Source organism: Xenopus laevis, chromosome 4S, assembly GCF_017654675.1.
Source record: "Xenopus laevis strain J_2021 chromosome 4S, Xenopus_laevis_v10.1, whole genome shotgun sequence".
Taxonomy (NCBI): domain Eukaryota; kingdom Metazoa; phylum Chordata; class Amphibia; order Anura; family Pipidae; genus Xenopus; species Xenopus laevis.
In genome coordinates, this window is record NC_054378.1 from 83,990,523 (window position 1) to 84,013,693 (window position 23,171).

Consider the following 23,171-nt stretch of genomic DNA (forward strand, 5'->3'; position numbering starts at 1 on the left):
GTGTGTTTTTTTATTTTACTCCATGTGAACGACAGATTTGCTGCCGTTATTTTACACTTCTGCAGACCTTTGTAAAATAAAAATATGCCATTTATTACACAGTGATGCCTGGTGATGTGTGGGGTAATATTCCACTGTTTTTTGCACCCCTAAAAAAAATCTGCCCCTAAGTCTAATGTCAGACAGAGCTTTGCCATTTCTACATTGTAGTTAGGTGACTGCATGTAGGAAAATACCCCTCATAATGTATATTTCCCCTTTCAAGGGCAGTTATGTGACATCAGATAATTAATTAATAACTTTATTAGTAATGCTTGGTGGGTTGCTTTATGTTTGAGTAAAGGCTCAACATGAATTATCGTGTGTCACAGTGGTTTTGATTTCTTACAGAAAGAAGAAGGGAAAATACAAGGGCAACTGAATAACTGCGACTCCAGCCAATATATCAGAGAGTTAAAAGATCAGATTGCAGAGCTGAAACACGAGGTAAGTCAATAAAGAAATGTCTCTGACGCTGCTTTTTCCCCCTCTTTTTCCATTCTTCCATCTTTATACAATAATCCAATTCTCTATATATTCTACTCTACTATATACTACTACAGGTATGGGATCTGTTGTCTGGAAACCCATTTTTCCAGACAACAAATTTTTGCTGCCCCTTGTAACTGGCCGCTCACTGCCGCCTCACAGCCTATTGGGTTTGTTTAATTTTTACATGATTTTCTAGTACACTTAAAATATGAAGATCCAAATCCGGAAAGATCTGTTATCCAGAAAACCCCAGGTCCCAAGCATGCACGCACACACACGGTACGTGTTATCCAGAATGCTTGGGACCTGGGGTTTTCTGGATAACAGATCTTTCCGTAATTTGGATCTTCATATTTTAAGTGTACTAGAAAATCATGTAAAAATTAAACAATTGGCATCAAATAACACAAAAAACCCATAGAACCCTCTTCAGCGTGTTCACATGTACTGTTTATATATTCCATAGATTCCTATCCAGCTTCCATATTTCTATAATCAAATCCAATAATGGTCTCTGTTGTTCATTTCACTTAACAGCGACTCCAATCCCTGTGCCTCTAATGAACAGACTTAGTGTCTGTGTGAGTGTCTGTGTGAGTGTCTGTGTGAGGGTCTGTGTGAGGGTCTCTGTGTGCGTGTGTCTGTGTGAGGGTCTCTGTGTGCGTGTGCCTGTTTGTGAGAGGGTCTCTGTGTGCGTGTGCCTGTCTGTGTGAGGGTCTCTGTGTGCGTGTGCCTGTTTGTGAGAGGGTCTCTGTGTGCGTGCCTGTTTGTGAGAGGGTCTCTGTGTGCGTGTGCCTGTTTGTGAGAGGGTCTCTGTGTGCGTGTGCCTGTTTGTGAGAGGGTCTCTGTGTGCGTGTGCCTGTTTGTGAGAGGGTCTCTGTGTGCGTGTGCCTGTTTGTGAGAGGGTCTCTGTGTGAGAGGGTCTCTGTTTAAGTGTGTGTGTGTGTCTATGTGTGAGTGCTTGAAGCACATGTGCTGATTTGTGGTCTTGCCGTTGTGGGGAAAGGTCAGCTTGTTTGTTGGTAGGGCCGAGATTGCAAAAAGAGGATACTTGCTTATTGTCACTTACTTCTTGCAAACTGAGCAAAACACTTGAGCATTGTGTCTAGCATGGCCTGAATAGTTTTCTGTACAATAATACAGGGACTAGACAAGTGTATTAATAGGGGGAGACCGTGCATACTATAGAGAGGCCTGGATGTTTCTCATTTAGGTCCATTGCATATAAAAACATCTATATGTAATTTCTTTTTGACAGAGTGGGCAATTTATATATTATATATACACAGTGGAGAAATGCCGTCTGCCAGTTTTATGTGATATTGGCCTCCTGGCACTTGGAGATTATTTTTACTTTTGCAAACTTTAAAACATGTATGCATGGCTCCAGTTCTCATGCAGTTAGCAGATGTACATCCAACACTTTCCTATGCCGGGACTTATGATATCTATAATCTATTTTTTATTTTATTTAAAAACTGTGACTTAAAATAAAATCCCACTTGGGCACCTTTATGTGATAGAATCCCCTTAGTAACTTCTTAGTACTTCATAGTGCATGTTTCTAGTTGTTCTTGTGCACACTATCAATTACAAGGTGCTTCAGGAGAGTTTATGTAAATGGAGATGGTGAACTCTTTCAAAAATAGGGGGGAGACCGTGCATACTATAGAGAGGCCTGGATGTTTCTCATTTAGGTCCATTGCATATAAAAACATCTATATGTAATTTCTTTTTGACAGAGTGGGCAATTTATATATTATATATACACAGTGGAGAAATGCCGTCTGCCAGTTTTATGTGATATTGGCCTCCTGGCACTTGGAGATTATTTTTACTTTTGCAAACTTTAAAACATGTATGCATGGCTCCAGTTCTCATGCAGTTAGCAGATGTACATCCAACACTTGCCTATGCCGGGACTTATGATATCTATAATCGATTTTTTATTTTATTTAAAAACTGTGACTTAAAATAAAATCCCACTTGGGCACCTTTATGTGATAGAATCCCCTTAGTAACTTCTTAGTACTTCATAGTGCATGTTTCTAGTTGTTCTTGTGCACACTATCAATTACAAGGTGCTTCAGGAGAGTTTATGTAAATGGAGATGGTGAACTCTTTCAAAAATTTAAAAATATTATAAAATTATTTATCTGATACACATAAACTGTTTATCAGATAAATAAACTGGCCATATAAAAGTTGATTTTTTGCCAGCCAACTTGGATAAAAAAAAAAGTTGAAAACTTTTTGGCCCATTAATGTGGCATTTTGCCCGATATCCTCTGGGGTTCTTAAGCCTCACATTGTTTTTCTGAGATGAGGAATGACCACTTTCTGACCCGCTAACTGTTGTTGAGATAGTAATAATGGGGAGACCTGGAGTTGTACTTCAGCTGGTGGGTTACAGGTTCATCATGGCATTCTACTCATGCAATCAAAAGCCCCTAGCATTTTTAGTATGCCTAAAGGGATTCTGTCATGATTTTTAGGATGTCGTTTTTATTTCTAAATTACACGGTTTACACTGCAAATAATTCACTCTACCATATAAAATTTAATTTGAAAAAAAATAAAAATTGAATAAAATTTTTTTAAATTTCATGCTTGAATTAGCAAGTGTATATATATTTTTTTATTTGTAATATTGGTGTGTAGGTGCCATCTCAGGTCATTTTGCCTGGTAATGTGCTTTCAGAAAGAGCCAGCATTTTAGGATGGAACTGCTTTCTGGCAGGCTGATGTTTCTCCTACACAATGTAAGTGAATGTGTCGCTGTGGGACCTGGATTTTACTATTGAGTGCTATTCTTAAATCTACCAGGCAGCTGTTCTTGTGTTAGGGAGCTGCTATCTGGTTACCTTCCCATTGTTCTGTTCACGCGGCGATCTTTTTTCTATTGTCGCTCGAAATCGCCTAGCAAGGCAATTTCGAGCAACAGTAGAGAAAAGATCGCCGCGTGTGTTTTTACGCTGGCGATTTTTCGCGATTCCCCATAGACGCCAGCGCAAAAGTTTCCCCATCGATTGCGGCGAAAAGTCGCCGCGAGTCAAATCGCGGCGCTATCGCCTAGTGTGGCCTTAGCCTTAGGCTGCTGGGGGGTGGAAGGGAGGGGGGGGGATTTCACGCCAACTTGCAGTACAGCAGTAAAGAGTGACTGAAGTTTTATCAGCGAATATAGAAAATTACGGATCCGCACACACTTTATCTTCAAGCAGATGGGGGTTAACCCAAGTTTATTGTGCCACCACTAAGATCAACGTTTCGGGGGGGTTTACCCACCCTTCATCAGGGCACAAGTCTCATGACTGGGGCCAGCTGGGAAACTATCAGTATGTCTAGCCCCATGTCAGATTTCAAAATTAAATAAAAGACCAAAGACCATACACAGGCTGATAAAAGCTGTCGACGGACCAAGTTGGTGGCTTATTGGCCGGTGTATGGGGGCCCTTCATTGGGCTTCCCCCGAGAAAAAAAAAAAAAGTGGCCAGATGTCGAATTGGCAGGTTAAAAAATCCTGTTAGATCAAGGACCTCATTGTATTTATGATGTAGTCCTAGCATGGACCTCCTGCATTGCCTTTGTTGTGATCTGATTGTTGGGCCCTAGTGTTCACAATTGGATCAGCCTGATATCACCTACTTAAGTTAGGCTCACCAAACGAGTGGAACTGCACATGTATGGCTATCTTAAGAGCACTTGAAAACCTTTTGTTATTGAGGGTAACCCCCCTGCTGAGAAGGAACAGCACTTAATAAAGAACAAGTTTGCTGATCACAATGCAGAACAGTAGGGTGTCACCGCTGATAGCTCTGTGTGATTAGCACCCCAGCTCCAATGTGAAAACATATTCAAATTATTGATGCAAGAGTTTGTCAGTTCTCATAGCTATCTGGGGTTACTGGAACATGTTACGAAGCTACCCCAAGCTTGCCATGTAAGGTGAAAAAACAAAAAAAAATAGGAGTTTGTGCAAAAAAATGTTTTCTAATTTATTCTTCAGCTCTCTCCTCCATATGTAATAGTAGGCCATAAGCCCAAAGTGTCAGTAGCCTTGTTTAATTAAGTAAAGGTATTAGAGCAGAAGGTTGCTTTGCCAATAAACCTTTTAATTCTCCTGGGTTAAAGGTATTCTTTTTTACCCCCTGCTTGTTGGGATTGTATTCCCTGGCATGATAATGTTGGTTCAGCAGTATCTCTATGTAATAAGCTGTGTTTTCATCTATGATTGCTGGTTTCTGTTTGAAATGCTAAGGCGGAACAGTGTTTTCTCTTTGCTGTTTCTCAGTACCTGTGCTCTACATATAAGGGAGGGAACAGCTGCTCATTCTGTACCGTTCTGCTGGCAGCTGCTTTCGACGACCGTTAGAAAACCTTGGAACTACACACAAATTTGGGGTCAACAGATTTCAGCAGATTTTTCTTCACCGTTTTTCTTCTTCTGAGATAGCTGCATTCACTGACCTAGATATTATGTCTTCAGAATTAGGAGGCAAATAACTCTTCTCAAAATGTGCAGTAGGCGCCATAAGCTTTATCATCATGTTCATGAATAGGGACTCTTGTGCACAGAATGGGGCATGTGATGCACAGAATGGGGCATGTGATGCACAAAAAAATATTAGGAAATGATTTAGAAATGACTTTGATTGTGATGTGGTAATAGCATCAGAGTAAGCACTGAGTAAGCCACTACTATATGCTACAATGTATAATGATATTGCTATTGCAAAGTCCACAAAGGGGTAACTGGGATCATACCTGTGGCACGTATATTCAACCAGCTGTTAAAGGGATTCTGTCACGATTTTTATGGTGTTGTTTTTATTTCTAAATTACACTGTTTACAATGCAAATAATTCACTCTACCATATAAAATTTCATTCCTAAACCAACAAGTGTATTTGTAAAATTTATAATGTTGGTGTGTAGGCAGCCATCTCAGGTCATTTTGCCTGGTCATGTGCTTTCACAAAGAGCCAGCACTTTAGGATGGAACTGCTTTCTGGCAGGCTGTTTCTCTTACTCTTAATGTAACGGAATGTGTCTCAGTGGGACATGCATTTTTACTATTGAGTGCTGTTCTCAGATCCACCAAAGCGCTGGTATCTTGTATCAGGGAGAAGCTATCTGGTTACCTTCCCATTATTTTGTTATTAGGCTGCTGGGGGGGAAAGGGAAGGGGTGATTGCAGTACAGCAGTAAAGAGTGACTGAAGTTTATCAGAGCACAAGTCACATGACTGGGGGCAGCTGGGAAACTGAAATATGTCTAGTCCCATGTCATTTCAAAATTAAATATAACAAAATCTGTTTGCTCTTTTGAAAAACAGATTTCAGTGCAGAATTTTGCTGGAGCACCACTATTAACTGATGCGTTTTGAAACAAAAAAAAAAAAAAAAAAAACATTTTTCCCATGACAGTATCCCTTTAACTTTATTATTATGTTGATTCCCAAGCACAGACTGAAGAAACCGTCGTGGTGTAAAATCACCCCTCACAATGGAACAATTTAGGTTTGTGGCCTGTCAGGTAGGCGTGTGGACTTTTATTATTGGGGGTTGGAAGCTAGAATGAAAGGAACTGGTAATGGAAGAGATAAGTGATAGGAAAGACTGACAACCCCTGTTTGTTAATGGCTTAGGCAGGGAGATGTATGTAGCCGGCACCATAAACCTTCTCCCCTGCACTATACACAGGAAAGCACAGCAAATGCATGGGGCTGGAATGCATTGAAAATATTCAGGAAAACATAATGGCCATTGTTCATCTTCCAGTCAGTGCTTTACATATCATATCTCTATGTACTGCTTGTGAGTGGTCATACTCAGGGGTGTAAATACAGAGGAAGCCGACCATGCGGTTGCAGGGGGGCTGGGAGGAATAGGGGGCCCCATGAGGCCCAAATAAAGATCAACATATATTGGTAAAACAGGACAACCTCTGGATATGTTGGGGGCCCTAAAATTAATAAGCTGTGGGGCCCAGTAACATCTAGTTACCCCACTGGTTTGTTTTTAAGGCAGACTACAGTGCTATAGCACACCCATTAGCAAAAGCCAGAATAATAGCCTTTTTGTTGCTAGGTCCAAAGTGATGCAGGCAGTGAAATTCAAGGAAAATGAGTCTCAAAATCTCTTGCCCTATTATGTTTCATCCGTATAACTGATTTTCTTGCACATTGTACTGTTTGTCTCCTGCCCAGTTAATATTGGGCCTTCTGCTGCATCACCATCTTGTCCTTATTCCTTCATGGCATATGCAGTGGTGCAGTGTGTGAGTCTCCAGCCTGTATATCACCTACACAGTTACTTTAGAAAATGGCTACAGTTGTACTGTGTGTCGACACATAAGTCTGTTAAACAAGAGTAGGTTTTACACCTTGTGTATTGACTCTCATGTATGATTATAATGGAGGAGGCTGCTGATACTCCTCATAAATTCAATTAATTGCACAATTCAGCCTGCTCCTTCCTGTATCTGTGAAAAGAAAAGTTGCTTTCTGTAAGAAAAATAACAGCTAATTTTGCAATGGTCATAAATCTCTCTCGTCAAGCCTTTTCTTTTCCTCTAGAGAGCAAACCATTGAAACTCTATGATTTATCAGCATGTGAGCCGCCATCCTGTTTTTATGGGCCTTGTTGGTGTTTCCTGTTGGATGTTGCAAGGCTGCTGTGTGCTACCTAGATTGCAAGAGATGACATGGCATATGGCTGCCCACATGGATACTGGGCAACCACAAAGCTGCTTCGGCAACTTAATCCAGAGCTTTGCATGAGGCTTCAAATTCTTTGCTTCCACTTGAGATTTGTTCTTGTGACAGTGTGTGATTTCACTAATGGCTGGTATGGCCTGCCAGCACAAAGAGTTAATAGTTGATCATGTGTTCCTGCCTTCTCATCAGTGTTTAGAATTTAGAAGAAAAGGCAACACTTTACGTGAAACTCGGAGAAGGATACAGTTCCCTAGCGAATGACTGGTTTGCTGGTGCGACTCTCCCCACTTATTAACTTCAGCACTCCATAGCGAATGAGGTGACAAAAATAGCCGCTTGTTCTGCTTCAGATTCACAGCTTCGCAAACCCAGCAAGAGCCATAACAGTCGGTTACACATGTTTCATGAAGTTGCAGCTTTGTGCTGGATGTGTGCACAGTATAGAGAAGACGCTGGTGTGACTTCAGTGTGAAAACTTCTTGTAAGCGAATGAGTCCCACTCCTGATGCCATTGCACCAATGCATGCATTTTAATATAGTTATTATGAGTTGAATGAAGGTCTGAAATAAGTTAATAAACCATGCTTTTGCAGCATTGTTTTCATGTGTAGGTTGTTCTCTCTTCTTTTAACACTGTACTACATGGTAGTTCCATAGCACTTGTACCCAGAGCAATAGTGGCAGTATAGGCAGGCGGTAATGTATTCCCTAGGAGAGAGAGAGAGATATATATATATATATATATATATTTTCACAGTCCAGGAAAGCACTCACAGCAGACGCCATCCAGCGTGTATACACGCTGGATGGCGTCTGCTGTGAGTGCTTTCATGGACTGTGCATAAATAAGTATTGATTGGTTAGCACCCAGCAAGTGAATGGTGAGTGCCGATTCTCTATCTATCTATCTATATATATATATATATATATATATATATATATATATATATCTATATATATATATATATATATATATATATATATATATATATATATATATATATATATATATATATATATATATATATATATATATATATATATATATATATTTATATACACACACACACACACACACACACACACACACACACACACACACCCCCCCCCCCCTGGGTGCTGGTAAAAAATTACATATAATAAATGAAAAAAGACCGCACTCACAGGACTTCTTGTAGAAAAGGAGCCTCAAAGGGCTGTGAATTTATTCCTCAACCTTTCGGCTAACAAACTGTAGCTGTCCTTAGGAGGTGAGCCGACCTCCTGAGGACAGCTACAGTTTGTTAGCCGAAACATTGAGGAATAAATTCACAGCCCTTTGAGGCTCCTTTGGTGAGTGCCGATTTACTCTATATAAGCAAATTCATTGATAGCAGTCCAGTGAAAGCACTCACGGCACTGACCCTGCAGATATATATCAAAATATTTTTATTAACTAATAAAAATATTTTGATATATATCTGAAGGGTCAATGCCGTGAGTGCTTTCACTGTACTGAAATATATATATATATATATATATATATATATATATATATATATATATATATATATATTTATATATTATATATATATTATATATTATATATATATTATATATATTATATATTATATATATATTATATATTATATATATATTATATATTATATATATATTATATATATATTATATATTATATTATATATTATATATTATATATATATTATATATTATATATTATATATTATATATTATATATATATTATATATTATATTATATATTATATATTATATATATATTATATATTATATATTATATATTATATATTATATATATATATATAAGAACATGTAATGTGTGTGTGTGTGTGTATATAGCATATCAATTAATCAGTGAAACATGCAAAATCACCACAGCAAATAATTTCAAATTATGAAAATCGGTGTAAAGGCATTACATCATAATATACCACAAGACAGTGTCTTCCTCCTGTCTGCATACCTCATGTTGACCACTCTCTCCTCACTCAATTCATGCCATTAGGTGCTGCATCAGAGGATATATCTATCTATCTATCTATCTGGCCAGTCCTATGCTCAATTTTCATCTGATTCAGACATGGGATGACTTTGACGTAGTTGGCCAGCTTAAATATATATATGGACAAACAATCCCTGTTTTGTTTAAAGGGTAAGGCATTTTTCAGTAGCAGTATGCACAAAATGTCTCTGTCTTAAATATATTGATAATGGGTTGAGTGCAGAGGACTGTATTTGTCTATATGTATTTTGTGGTCACAGCCTCTTTGCACCCCCGGCTAATGGTTTTAAAAATTAGTGGTGAGCACAACTTTCCCTTGTTGTGTGTGTGTGTTTTTTTTTTTTGTTTTTTTTTAATTAAAAGCTATTTTATAGCTTTCATTTCCAAACATGCAAATGCATTGGGAACACTGCACTGCCCAGCACTATAACCAGCATGCACAACATTTGCTGCCTTCCTTCCTTAAAGGAGAAGGAAACCCTTTCGGCGCAAAACCCCTCCCCTTGTAGGCCCTCCTCCCCCCTGGCCTACCTCCCCGCCGGGCAAATGCCCCTAACTTGTTAGTCATCCCTCCTCTTTTACTGTGTTACTGTGTTCACGGGAGTCATCTTCGTCCGATCGCTCTTCTTCCTGCATTTGGCGGCGCACGCGCAGTAGGAGGCATTTGCCGGTTGGATCTACTGCGTATGCGCCGAAAGTCACAAATTATTTGTGGTTTTTGAGTTATTTAGCTTTTTATTTAGCTGTCTCCAGTTTGCAATTTCAGCAGCATGCATGTCATGACTGATAGGTCTGTTGGTTTTCTATTATTCCACTGCACCTACTAGTAAATTATTTGCCATGTAGAAATATAATTTTTACTAAAAACAGTGATCAGGTTACATGAAGGCACTACATGTTTTTGCTCAATGTGCTGCCCTTGTGAATTATTTATTTTAGTATGAGATGGGCTAGATGGAGTGACTAGAAGTAATGTTCTTCCGTGCTGTGCTTTGTACAATAAAAGATCAGTGACATTTCTACATAGTCCAGCTGGCAGGGCTACAATAACAGAATCCATGCAGCCTATATAAGTGCATTTTTTAGAACCTTGTGGTCCCTGTCCTCCTTGTATAAGGGAAATAGAAGCTCTGTAATATATGTAATGGTTTCTCACTTCTATCAGTGTTGCTTTAGCCAGTACATATTGTTGGGTGGGGGTTGTAAGTCAGCCTTGTTACATCCCAATCCATTATTTGCTGCCAATGTAAAAGTAAAATGGACCCTGTTTGGGCAGATGAGTTTTCTAGAGCAGGTCAGGATTGTGCAACATGGGCTTCAGACTGCTTCTCTTGTCATAATAAGGAAGGGCACACCCGTTTCTGGGAGATGCTCGGTTAAACCAGGCAAGCAGGCGTTTTTCACACTGATTTCACCCCAGGGGCAATGTGTCATTCTACTTTATTTATGTATTTCCTTTAGCCTCAGCAGAGCATTCAGTGTACCAGAACCCACTCTGTTTTAAGGGGAACTCCACTCGACAATGAAAAAGTAAAACATTTTTTTTAAATGATGAAGGAAATGTAATCTCAAGCAACTTTCCAGTATAACTTCATCAGAAATGTTCTTCAAATATTAAAATTGATCTTGAAATATGTTACAGACAGCAGTAAGTTCTCTTCCTTCAGCCAAGGAGCTTGTTTCTTTAAAGATCATTTAGTTGAATTATTTCACTTAATCACTAGTCATCTCCGTTTTACTGATCACTAAAGTAATCACAAGTTTCCTCAAATCCATTCATGTTAAAAAAAAAATATCTTGAGTCACAATTAAGCTCAGTCTAAAGATTGAAACCTGAATGGTTGCAGCAATTATTTTGATTCCAGAGAATTCCTCATAGTCTCCAGTCTTGTGATGGCTCATGTGACCAGAATCACCTGAGCCATTTGTACATTTGTATTCTAGTACAGAAATATCCCCTTCTCACTGATCTCTTTGGTATCTCCTAGGTCTGGGCTGGAGGCATGGAACTCCTGATTCATTGATTAGAGCTCATTATATCATACGTTTGTAAAACTGTCATATAGGAATTAAGAAAACACTCAATGCATGTCGATCAGTAAATCAGTGTAGAATGAACAGGCCTGTATACGATAGCAACACTATGCATACAGCATATAAGCCTGCTGTGAATGACAGGTTTAATAATGAATAGGAGTGGGACTGAATTGAAAAATGAGTAATTAAAAGTAACAATGAAATTGTAGCCTCGAGCTATTTTTTTGCCAGTGACTTCCATTTGAAAACTGAAAAGTGGCAGAAGAAAAAGGCAAAGTATTACATACTGTATATATACAGTCGTGTAAAAAAGTTTGGGAACCTCTTAATTCTTGGGATTTTTGTTTATCATTGGCTGAGCTTTCAAAGTAGCAACTTCCTTTTAATATATAACATGCCTTATGGAAACAGTAGTATGACATAAAGTTTATTGGATTAACAGAAAATATGCAATATGCATCATACCAAAATTAGACAGGTGCATAAATTTGGGCACCTCAACAGAGATACAATACTTAGTTGAGCCTCCTTTTGCAAATGTAACGCCTCTAGACGCCCCCTATAGCCTTTGATGAGTGTCTGGATTCTGGATGGCGGTATTTTTGACCATTCATCCATACAGAATCTCTCCAGTTCAGTTAAATTTGATGGCTGTTGAGCATGGACAGCCTGCTTCAAATCATCCCATAGATTTTTCATGATATTCAAGTGACTGTGACGGCAATTCCATTATATTGTACTTCTCTCTCTGCATAAATCCCTTTTTGTAGCCTTCCCTTAAACCATGATACTGAACAATCTTAGTTTTCAGATCTTTTGAGAGTTGCTTTGATGATCCCATGCTGTCAAACAGAAGCACAACTTGCAATAGGCCACCTTAAATACTTTTCATCAAGGCTTAACAAGCTAATTCAACCAATTTGGTGTTGCCAGTAATCAGTATTGAGCAGTTACATGCATTCATAGTAGCAAAATTACAAGGGTACCCAAATTTTTGCACAGCCAGTTATTCACATTTGATTTAATTACATACAACTGAATACTGCTTCACTAAAAATCTTTGTTCAGAAAACACCCCAGTACCTGTTCCTGGGAAATGAAAGACATACCACTGTTATCTTTTTTTGTTGAAAGTGGAGTAAATTATTATGGTTTTTTATGTACTTGTGCAGGCCCTGTCCCTTTCGTGAAGTCACCGTGGGGTGGGCACGGGTATATAAAGAGGGGAGTGCGTCGAGTTAGGGTTTCGTGCGGGTGGAGGAGCAGCAGGTTAGGGTCGGGTGTGGGTTGAGATTTTTAAAAAAAAAAATTTTAAAAAAGTCTAAAACCTACTCCTTTAATGTTAACAGGAGTCAGTTCTTGTTTTGGAAATTATACCTGCCAAGCTCTCCTATTAAGGTGGGTGAAATGGCAGATGTTGGGCATATTTTGTTCCTTTCTCTGCCTGTACCCTTAATTGTAGCAGACAATCACCCAGCAATAAAACAAAATGGCAAACTAACTCCAGTTCTGTCTCGATGATGGAGTGACTTTAAGTTTAGATAATGTATTGGATATTGTAAGAGACTTGTTTGACACAAGTAAAGAGATACCAGACTAGCTGTACATAAATCACACCTGCTTAATTAGAGGGCTTTAAAGAGGCTTTTGCATAGTTGTCAGATGTGTTAGGCATCTTGCCATGTTTCATCTCAAATCAAGCCCTTAATGCTGATGATGTATATATTATAACTGGCAACTTCTTATGTTTCTTCAAGATACTGTGCAACAACTGTCAGTTTTGTGATACTGTTATCTAAACACTGTAAAAGCTCTTGACCACATTAAGTCACATCTCCCATCCTATACAAACCCCTGGCTGAGAGTTTCCCACCGAACGAATACAATGGCGTCACTGGGGAGGCTCCATGAGAGTCTACTATGAGAGACTCCCTTTACCGGATCCAACTTCCCCTTTCTTTTAATGCTGCAGTCATAGTGCTTATTAATAAGGAAGGGAAAGATCTGTTAATCTGTGGTTCCTAAGAACATATTTGTTTACTTTACACTGTTCGCTACAAGACTAAAGTAAGTCATCAGCACACCAATCAATCCGGCTTTATGCCAAACAGAACCACCAATATGAACCTTCATACACTTTTCACCAATATCTCAGTAAATTGGTGTAGATCTGTGTGATCAAATGATAGGACCAATGAAGCACCTTTATCAGTAACCTGAAGCTTATTGTACAATGAACTGGCACAGAGTGGTGAAAATCACTTTTTCCATAAAGTAACAGTAAAGTCTTGGCAATCTAAATGTGCATGTCCAATTAGCTAGTGTCTATCCAACTGCTTTCTTTAGAAGGGATTGTCTGGCTTAACATTATATTCTTCTAGATTTATTGTTCACAGAGACACCTTAGTGGTTTTCTTCAGAGCAATCTCCACCCTATTAAAACGGATATGTCTAATAAGGTAGCATTTTGGATAGACGTTCTATTTTCAATGTGGGAGGTATCACAGTTTATTGTCATGGTTCAACCCAGACCTCTCACATCCTAATTTTGCATCCCAGGTATTTTAACACCTTAGAAAGCATGGATTTGCTTGTCCTGACTTTGAATGAACTCCTCAGAACCCACAAAGTTCATCACTAGGCTTTAGGCAAAGCTATTTGATTTCATCTTATAAAGAAGATGATGCCCTCCTTAAAGCTTCAAACAAGGCCTCTCTGAAGTTATAGACTGGGAAATGGGTATGTCTGCATCCAGGACATGGTTGCTTTGGCAAAAGTGATTTCCCCTTAACTCCTGCATTGTGTTTCTTGGGTGTAAACTGCATTTCATCACTAAAATGCTAGACTTCATGTTTCCACTTTTCTATTTTATGTTAGGAAATGAGTATAGTAATCCAATGGCTGAGTTCTTATGCCCCTTTTTAGTCAAAGTAGGTAAAGTGCTTCTGCTTAGTCAGCTGGTGTATCGACCTGAGAGGTTGGAGGATACTGGAGTGAAGCACATACTTAAGTTGCATTATACAATACTTACATTGCAGTGTTATTTTATATGACTGTGTATATGAGGGTGCATTATTCCCTACATAACACAGTCCCAAGCCATTAATTATAATTGGTTCTGTGCCTCACTGTACTATTGACAGAGAAGACAACCTGGTTATGGTGAGTGGCTAAAAGAAGCCAAAGAGCCCTTCACAATGTAAGACATTCAGTACAAAACTACTTCAATTCTCAAGCGTGGGGGTAATAGGCATTCTAGTGACTGAACACAGCATTATCTTCTTGCCACCTTTTCCTATTGAACATTGATTTCTTTTTTTTTTCTCAACCGTCCATGTGGTCTGGATATTATCGAAATTACAGCTTTTGGGTTCTTTTTTATTTTGTTGCCTAAAGCATTCTGCAGTTCTACCAATGCCCATCCTTCTATTGAATAGCCATCTCCCACTTTTTCTCTCCATCTGTACATCATTGCTCTGTATTTGTACTGTCTCCCTATCTCTTCTTCTCTTGCGCTGCCTCCATCTGGCCTCCACCTTCTCTTCAATTCCTCACTTCACCCCTTATCAGTCACCTCCATCCCTCATTTGCCTTCATTCCACATTCTGTTGCATCTCTTCCCATTTTTTCTTGTATGCCACATCCAAGTCTGCTTCTTTAAGAACGTGTTTAAGAAAGTCTCATCTGGAATCTGTAGTGTTTCTCTTCCATCAGATATTATTCCATCTTTTCTGCTTTCAGTGCTTTCCCTCCCCTGCCCTACTTTCCCATTTGGATAACTTCTATTTAGCCTCATTTGGATCACTGTACAGCCCCCTCCCCCCTTCATCATGTAGCAGTCACTTTTCTCTGTAATTACTTGAAAAAGTGGTCTCATAAATATTGCCTGTTTTTACACATGCTTGACTCGATGGACCAGCCTGTTACAGGTAAGGTGAAGGACATTGCTGTTTGTTGGCTGGTTTGGGTCATTACTTTTCATCCATTGGTTTGTTTTCCAGTCTCTCATTCCAGTGCATGTGACAAAGGTTGCCATAACCATCACTCCGTATTTCCAATAAAAACTGTCATTATAGGGTGCCTGCCCATGCTGTTTACACAATGAGAATATGAGTAAAAGAGTCCTAGGCATGACAACTTTGTGCTTGCTCTTGTTTAGCAAATAGGATCTCACTCATCCCCACAAAATTCATTGCCCTCTCTAATAACAGTTCTGCAGTATAGTAACATGTGCGTCAGGCTTCATTTGTACAAGGAATCTAAAATCTCTCATTTGTTGTACCAATAACCAGAACCAATTTAGTCAGAATCTAGTTTGATCTCATGCGTTTATATGGTAAGAAAATATTCACACATCTGTACGTCTGGTTTGAGGTGACTGACTGAGCTGCGGAATGATCTGAATCTGATGATGATTCTGATTGGCATTATTAAATACAAATCTCCTCCCTGCCTTTTTTTCTTTATTTTTATACCACTAATTGGCTGATATGGTTATGGTTAATGGCCGTAGCAATCCAAATTCATTTTGAGTGCAAAGTGTTTTATGGTAATGGCAGACGGGGAGATTAGTTGCCCAGCGACAACTCTCCCCTATTTCAGGCAATTAATCTAACCAAATGGCTTCCCGCAGGCAAGAATACGAATCACCGGCCGGATGGCATACATTCCAGAAGTCACCCTAAAGTTGCCTCACAAGGAAACGTCGGATGACTTTATCCCGCCGGCGATTCGTATTCTTGCCAGTGGGGAAGGCATTTGGGGAGTTTAGTCACCTGAAATAGGGGAGATTTGTCCCTGGGCGACTAATCGCCCTGTCTGCCACTACCCGTAGACAATTTGCAGCTTCTCTTTCCAAGTGTAGTGTGGTCATTTATCTCTTCCTATTCTTATGCCTTATTTTGTTGTGTTTTTGCCAGATAAAATGCCTAAACAGCCAGAAGGGCCTCCCAGACCAACCCACTTTTGACGGGATCCATATTGTCAACCATATCATTGGTGGTGGTGATGATGAGTCTTTCCATTCCTCTGATGAAGAATACGCTGGAGGCAGGTTGCAGGAGGGCAATGTTCAGTTTCATCTGCACAGTAGACATGACAAGATGGCACTGGCCCCTTCAGGTTCAGACAGCAGTGACAGCGACACAGAGGTTCTTTCCATAGTCACAGATTCTAATGGAATGGTTCTAAATCAAACTGGGAAAAGGACGGAATCTTATTCCACCACTGTTTGATCTTCACTGTGGTCATGTCTCCATCAAGCCCCATGGATTCCATTGTCATCTCTACTAATTCCTCTGTACAGAATTCTTACATGGCCTTTGAAAGTGGCTGATCCAGCATTTATACAGAACTTTTAACTGCCTTCACATTTTGCCAAATCATCCCAGTCTGCCATACACAAGGCTGGACGTATTTGTTGTTGCAGTATTACCACAATCGCTTTGTTTCTTCAATGGACGTAGCTTTGCACAAAGTGAAAAGGAAGAAAGGAATTGTGCATTTGGTCACATCCCTGGATATCTTGCAACTGTAACCATCAATTCTGTGCAATATAGAAGGCCTCTCTGAACAAATGTCATGGGTCTTAGGATTTGTGATGCTCAATCAAGTCGGGTGCCTCTCAGGCAAAAACAGTGGGTTCAACATTTAATTAGAATGTTTGTGTTTTTTTAGGGACCCCTTAACACTAATCACTTATTTGAGAACTTCCCATAACACTCCAATAATATAAGGGATTGGTGCTCCTGCTAGTAAAAGCTAGAAAGTCTTGTAATACCTGCCTAAAAAAATTGGGTCATGTGACCGTTAACACTGCTGTATGCTGATCAATACGTGAATAAGAAAGTTACTGCTATTTTCTTGTTCAGATGAATGGAAAAGGGAACCTTACTGCTCACATTTTTTTGAGTAAAGCTGAAGGGGCCTAAAAGAATGAAAAACTATTTAAGGAGACGTTCTGTGGTTGTTTCTAAGCTGTCGTGGACATTAATGCTGAAAGGTGAACTAATAGGGCGAATGGAGATTTAGCAGTACAGGGAACACTCCAGGCATCTGCTCAACCTATAGTTGATAATATTGACCAGTGTCAATGATTGATTCATCACAGCAAGTCTCCAATCGATTTAAATGGCCTGTGCCAGATTTACAGTGTCAGGATCATTTGATAGGACAGGTCCATTTGTGGGAGTGATTTTATGATTGGGGCGGGGGCTTTGGATCCTGCATAATGATTGCTGGGGAACCCACTGTGTGCCCCCGTTGCCAGTTCAACCATTTGGAAGGATTTCCAGTCGGTACATCTGCCCTGTAAGATTAAACATAATAAGTCCCAGTGGGCCAGATACATTCTCCGAATCATTTTTAAATCATTATTATGGGTTTGTGTAATGAATAGCTGATAACTGTGTCACACTAAAGCAGTGTCAGGCTGCAGAATCCAAACAAAAGTTCTCAAACCCTCTCCCTATTTTAAAGTGCACCTTTTGCTGGGATTGTTTTTTATTTGTTTTATGTTTGAGTCCAAGTTACTAACTAAAAAGGTCAATTCTTGTGTTGTGATCTATTTTGTACATAAGTATACATATCTCATTTAGAAGGTGTACATTACAAATCGTCTTTTTTTTTTTTATTGGAATGTAAATGTTAATATATAATTGTAGAATTTGCATCCTAACAGAAAAAGCAGTTGTGTGTGTTTTGTACAGCATTATGCACTCCTGTTCCCAGCATGCACCTGCCTGTGTCACTGACACACTGGTGGGAGAACACCAGAGGGAGTGCTGAAAGATGCCTGACCCTGGAGCAGAAAATGGTTTCCAGCCATAAAGCAAAACACTTAACTGTTTCCCTGTGAAATACACTAAGGACCAGATTTTCATAACAAATTCATCACTTTAACAAATGCTTGGGAGAAATACTATTGATGAAAAGCTTTTAACATTATATATATTATATATATGTAACAAATAAATCTTTTTCATGAATTAAACTTGCTCACAAATTATTTTTATGAACGAACCCTGTTGCACTTGCAGAGCAAAAGCAAATGCTCTCATACCTCCCTCTTTTCATTTAGCATTGGAACACGCTGGGTTATTGCCATTTATATACTGTAGGAAAGCCACTTTGCTTAGCAAAACAGCCAGTGGTAGCAGCCAAGGTTTTAGCCTTAAAGAGAAAATCTAACCCACCCCTCTTCACACTCAACTGCACCAAAAGTAAAGCAAAAGTCCTCATTCCAATAAAATCATTATAAAACCCTTGTACCTGATCAGCAAGCAGAGCAGCATAGTGGAGTTAGCGGCCACCATGTTTGCTGTGAAGACTGTACAGGACATAAATATTGGAAGTGGAGGGTGGGGATGTGTATATTTAAAAAATGGGTTGTACAACAAACCAATGTAGCAGTGATGTTTTACAGAACTGACATTTTCCATAAATGAAATGTCTTCCGCTAACCCAGTGTCTCAGCTGAACCAGACACCATTTGTCTCTATAGTGTCTACCCTGTTGCCCAACTCAATATCCTCTTCCCCTGAATATCGTAGCTTTGATTAGACCTTCTTGCACCAGATCATGTTCATTGCTAAACATAGTAAATGTTGTGCAACAACAGGATGCACTTCCAGGCTTTGTCCAGCCGGAAAGGTTTCATCGGTGCCCATCATCAGGTGGCACGTAACTGTTTGAACTCCCCCCCCCCAGGGCTTTAGTGGATGGGAAATGCTTTTGAGGGGCCTAGGTAGGACACTCTCTTGCTTGATTATTCAATTTGCTGGCCAAGCACTTCGTCCTCCCTTCTTTCATTTTCACACTAATTTCCTGTGTGAAACCATCTTTAACGGAACTGTAACACTAAGAAATTTTTTGTAAAAAATCTATATTACCCTGCACTATGATAAGCTCTGTCCTGCACAAAGTTTACTATTTACAATGCTTTATTAAATATACCATGCTATAAATCTGCTTCTGGTCTACTGAAATAAGGCGCTGGGGCCACATTCACTCTGCAGATCCAACATGCGGAACTAAACATCTCCTCCTCGCCTGGACTCTGCTCAAACCTGATGTCAATTGTACAGAGGATTTTACAGCTGCCCAATTTCATGCGGCAGATTTATCTCTGTAGCACGCAGGTCAGTGCAGTTTTGCTTCTCTTATTACAGAAGGAGAAACACTACCCACATGCACCATCTCCCAGTACCTAAATTAAATAAAGACCGAGATATATTACAAGGCAGCTGAAAAAATCCTCCGTACAGCAGTAACAATGAACTTCCGGTTTAAGCAGACGTCGGCTAGGAGGAGATGTTACGTGAATGTCGCCCCATCGCCTTATTTCAATAGACCAAAAGCTCTGTTATATCACCGTATTTTTTCTTCTTCTGTAATAAACTTTCATTTTCAAATAGTAAACTTTGTGCAGGACAGAGCTTATATTAGTGCAGGGTAGAATAGCTTTTTTACTAAAAGTTTGTTAGTGTTGCAGTTCCTTTAACTTTAGCTGAAATCAGGGACCGAGCTGCTAAATGTTTTAAGAGGAGGGGGTATCGGCAGCATTAAAGCAGAGGCAAAGCTCAATAACTAATGGTGCCAAAATGTGCGACCCCCCCTCCCCACAGGGTAGACTGTGCTAACACCACAGAGCAGTCCTTGTTCTTTTTTTCTTTCTTTGTGCAGGTGCACATGTGCAGTAGTATGTGAAGAGCCTAATAAAAAAGCTTTTTCACACTGCTCAGCATGTCAGCCCTGTGATTTGAAGAAGCAGGAGTAGAGGGTCGCTCCTTGGTACATGTTTAATTTGCAGTCACTGGGAGGCAGGGATGGTTTACTACAAGAGCCACATTTCCATTTTTAAAACAGAAATTTGTCTCTTAAAGTTACCAAAGGAGGTATATTGCCACTCCCGCTAACTGGGCTACTCTAAGTGACTGATCAACTGCACACGCAAATCCATAGTGCCGGGACGCCATAGGCGTAACAATTACAATCTTTCTTGGAAAAGATCTTTCCAATACACACGTGTGGAGCTGAATGGTCTGATATACAGGTAGTAACAATAGAATTCTACCTGTATCTGACAATTGAGCACTAACAATGGCCGATGTTTGTTTCTGTCCAGCCCAATCGACGAGCCGACCGATATCCAAGTCTTCTGCTGATATCGGTCGGCTCTTTTCCCACCATACACGCAATGAATATCGTACGAAAATTAATTTTGTATGATATTATCTGTGTATCTATGGCCATCTTAATACTGCTTACTTTCCCTATGTATGAATGCCACATTAACAACATTGCCTGTCATACACATGACCCATTTATTAGTAAAATATACAGTTGTGATCAGAATAATAGCAGTCTGACGTCACAAACCTGATCAAACGCCGTTTCTGTGAAGCCAAGCTATCAGCAAGAAGCCCCAGCAAAGTCCCATTGTTGAAAATAAGAGACATATGAAGAGGTTCCAATTTGCTATGGGTTTATGCCCATTGGGCAAATTTGCCTCATGTTGATAAATGAGCTGACTGGCCTAAAGAGCAATGGTGCAATATTTTGTGGACCGATGAAAGCAAGATTGTTCTTTTTGGGTCAAGGGATCACAGACAGTTTGTCAGACAACCCCAAACACTGAATTCAAGTCACAGTACAGAGTGAAGACAGTGAAACATGGTGGCACAAGTATCATGATATGGGGATGTTTCTCATACTATGGTGTTGGGCCTATTTATCACATACCAGGGATCATGGATCAGTTTCAATACATCAAAATACTTGGAGGTCATTTTGCCTTAATCCAATAGAAAACTTGTGGGTGACATCAAAAATGCTGTTTCTGAGGCAAAACCAAGGAACGCAGAAGAATTGTGGAATGTAACAGGTGCCAGAAGTTGGTGGACTCCATGTAACACAGATGTGCAGCAGTTCTCAGAAGCAGGCCCGGACTGGCAATCTGTGGGTTCTGGCAAATGCCAGAGGGGCTGCTGTAAGATGCCATAGAAAGTGACTATTAAGTGGGCTGTTTGGGCCTCTGTGTACTAGGAATGGCAGGGCCTATTTTGAATCCCAGTCCAGTCCTGCTCAGAAACACTGATTATACAACTAAATATTGGTTCAGTAAATTCAAAGGAAAGCAAAATCTTGAAACATTTTGCAGTTTATACAGTGAATGAGTTTGTAAAGAAGAATGCAGACACTGCTACTTTTTGAAACAGCCTAATATTCCCTTTTCTTCACATTATATAAAGGAATAACAACGATTTGATATACATTTTTCCTCGTTTTTATTTGGAATAGAATGTGCAGTTTTCCCAATGCATTTGTGTGTATGGAAATAAAAGTTATAAGGATTTTGAGCTTTAGTTAATTTTTTAAACACACTGCTATTCTGAGCACAACTGCATACTCACAAACCAATATACAGGAATGTTCTACCATTCATTCCTGTATGCAGTATGCAGGAGATGAACACATCATTCACCAGTGTATCTTCCCTTAGTACACAAAAGAGTTAGAAGGGAGTGCTGAGCCAGTGTTCTATGTTTCCAGGCACAGCAATGCAGGGGGTTTTAACGGCGACTTCTTTGGATCTCTCAATCCGCCATCAGGTATATTTCTTACTATTATGCAGGTATTGACTGGATACTGACACTGATTATACACATCTGCTGAAAGGCACACTATCCCTCTGTATATCAGAGTTTATTTGCAGCGCAGCATAGGCGCCCAAGGCAAGCCGGCGGTGCCCAAGTGCGCATGCGCAAGGTGGCGTGCGCATGCGCAAGAAAAGCTGCAGTTGTTACTTCTTTTGCGCTTCTGCGCATCCGCGAACTGGCACGAATATGCTTTGCCGAGATATACATTCGTGCATGCACAGCAGCGCAAGAAGCCGCAAAAAGTTCATAGAGTCGGCCACCGGACTGGGGGTAGGCGACAGAGGAGGTGCGTGCCTGGCCCCCCCCGGCTTTGCGCCCTAGGCACGTGCCTACTCTGCCTACCCCTAGTTCCGGCCCTGTTTATTTGCATATATTTGATGGTATGGTACAGTATAAGTTACAAACGACACTGCATGAGTAAAGGAACAAAGTGAATTTTCTCTGCATATCAGTGGAAGACTGGTCACACATAAACTTTTGTACGATTGCTGTAGGGGCAGAACATCGGCTGAGGTTAGTGGCAGGTCAGGAGGGGGGGAAGTCCGATCGTTCGAGGATTCGAACGATCAGATCTTTGTGTCTATGGCCAGCTAAGTGTTCCTCAGTTACTAGCAAATATTACTTTGTGGAAAGCTACACATTTTTCACAGCAAACACGGCCGAGCAAAGGGGCTTTGGCACCCAAGACAAGGTTGACAGACAATTTCTTCCCTCCGAGATGACAAGAGAAGGGTGAGGAAAGACAAGGTGCTGGTTTAATTTGTAACTGTAGTACCAGCCAATGGACTGGACATCAGAATGCATCCCATTTATATGCAAGGCTTTGTCCCGGCTGCACTTACATGTAAAGCGTAGATGAGCATATGGCCAGTTATCTTGTGTCTATTAGAGCCCAAACAAGCCTGAGATACAGTATCTGCTGGATGATAGGAATCTCCCATATCTAAATGCTTTTCAGTAGCAATAGGTGCTTATTCTGCACTTTACACGTATGCTATTTAGTGTGTACAATCGGCACTGCGATCTATGTACAATCAGCAGCATTCCTTATCTCTGTGTTGTACAAGACTGAGGTGCCAAACTTAAACAGAGGGAAGCAGGATGGAGGATTAATGTCCCCTCACAAGTTATTTAACAAGTGTAATGTCTGTGTGTTGGAGACACTAAGTTTTTTAAAACTCCCATAAACTCCCATGAACTTGAAATT

The 23,171-nt window shown here is 39.9% G+C and overlaps 1 protein-coding gene across 3 annotated transcripts in view; it reads left to right on the forward strand.

Moving 5' to 3' along the window:
* The window catches only part of LOC121393053 (ecotropic viral integration site 5 protein homolog), a 95,378-nt gene extending 77,081 nt beyond the window's left edge, over positions 1-18,297 (forward strand). For 2 of the 3 annotated variants that reach the window (XM_041561525.1, XM_041561526.1), the window contains 2 exons: positions 391-486; positions 16,226-18,297. In XM_041561525.1, the coding sequence (XP_041417459.1) occupies positions 391-486; positions 16,226-16,540 (411 nt within the window). In that variant the 3' untranslated portion in view covers positions 16,541-18,297. Of the gene's footprint in view, positions 1-390; positions 487-15,225; positions 15,236-16,225 lie in introns of all 3 variants that reach the window. The other variant, XM_041561527.1, reaches the window with a different exon arrangement.
* Positions 18,298-23,171: the final 4,874 nt, after the last annotated feature.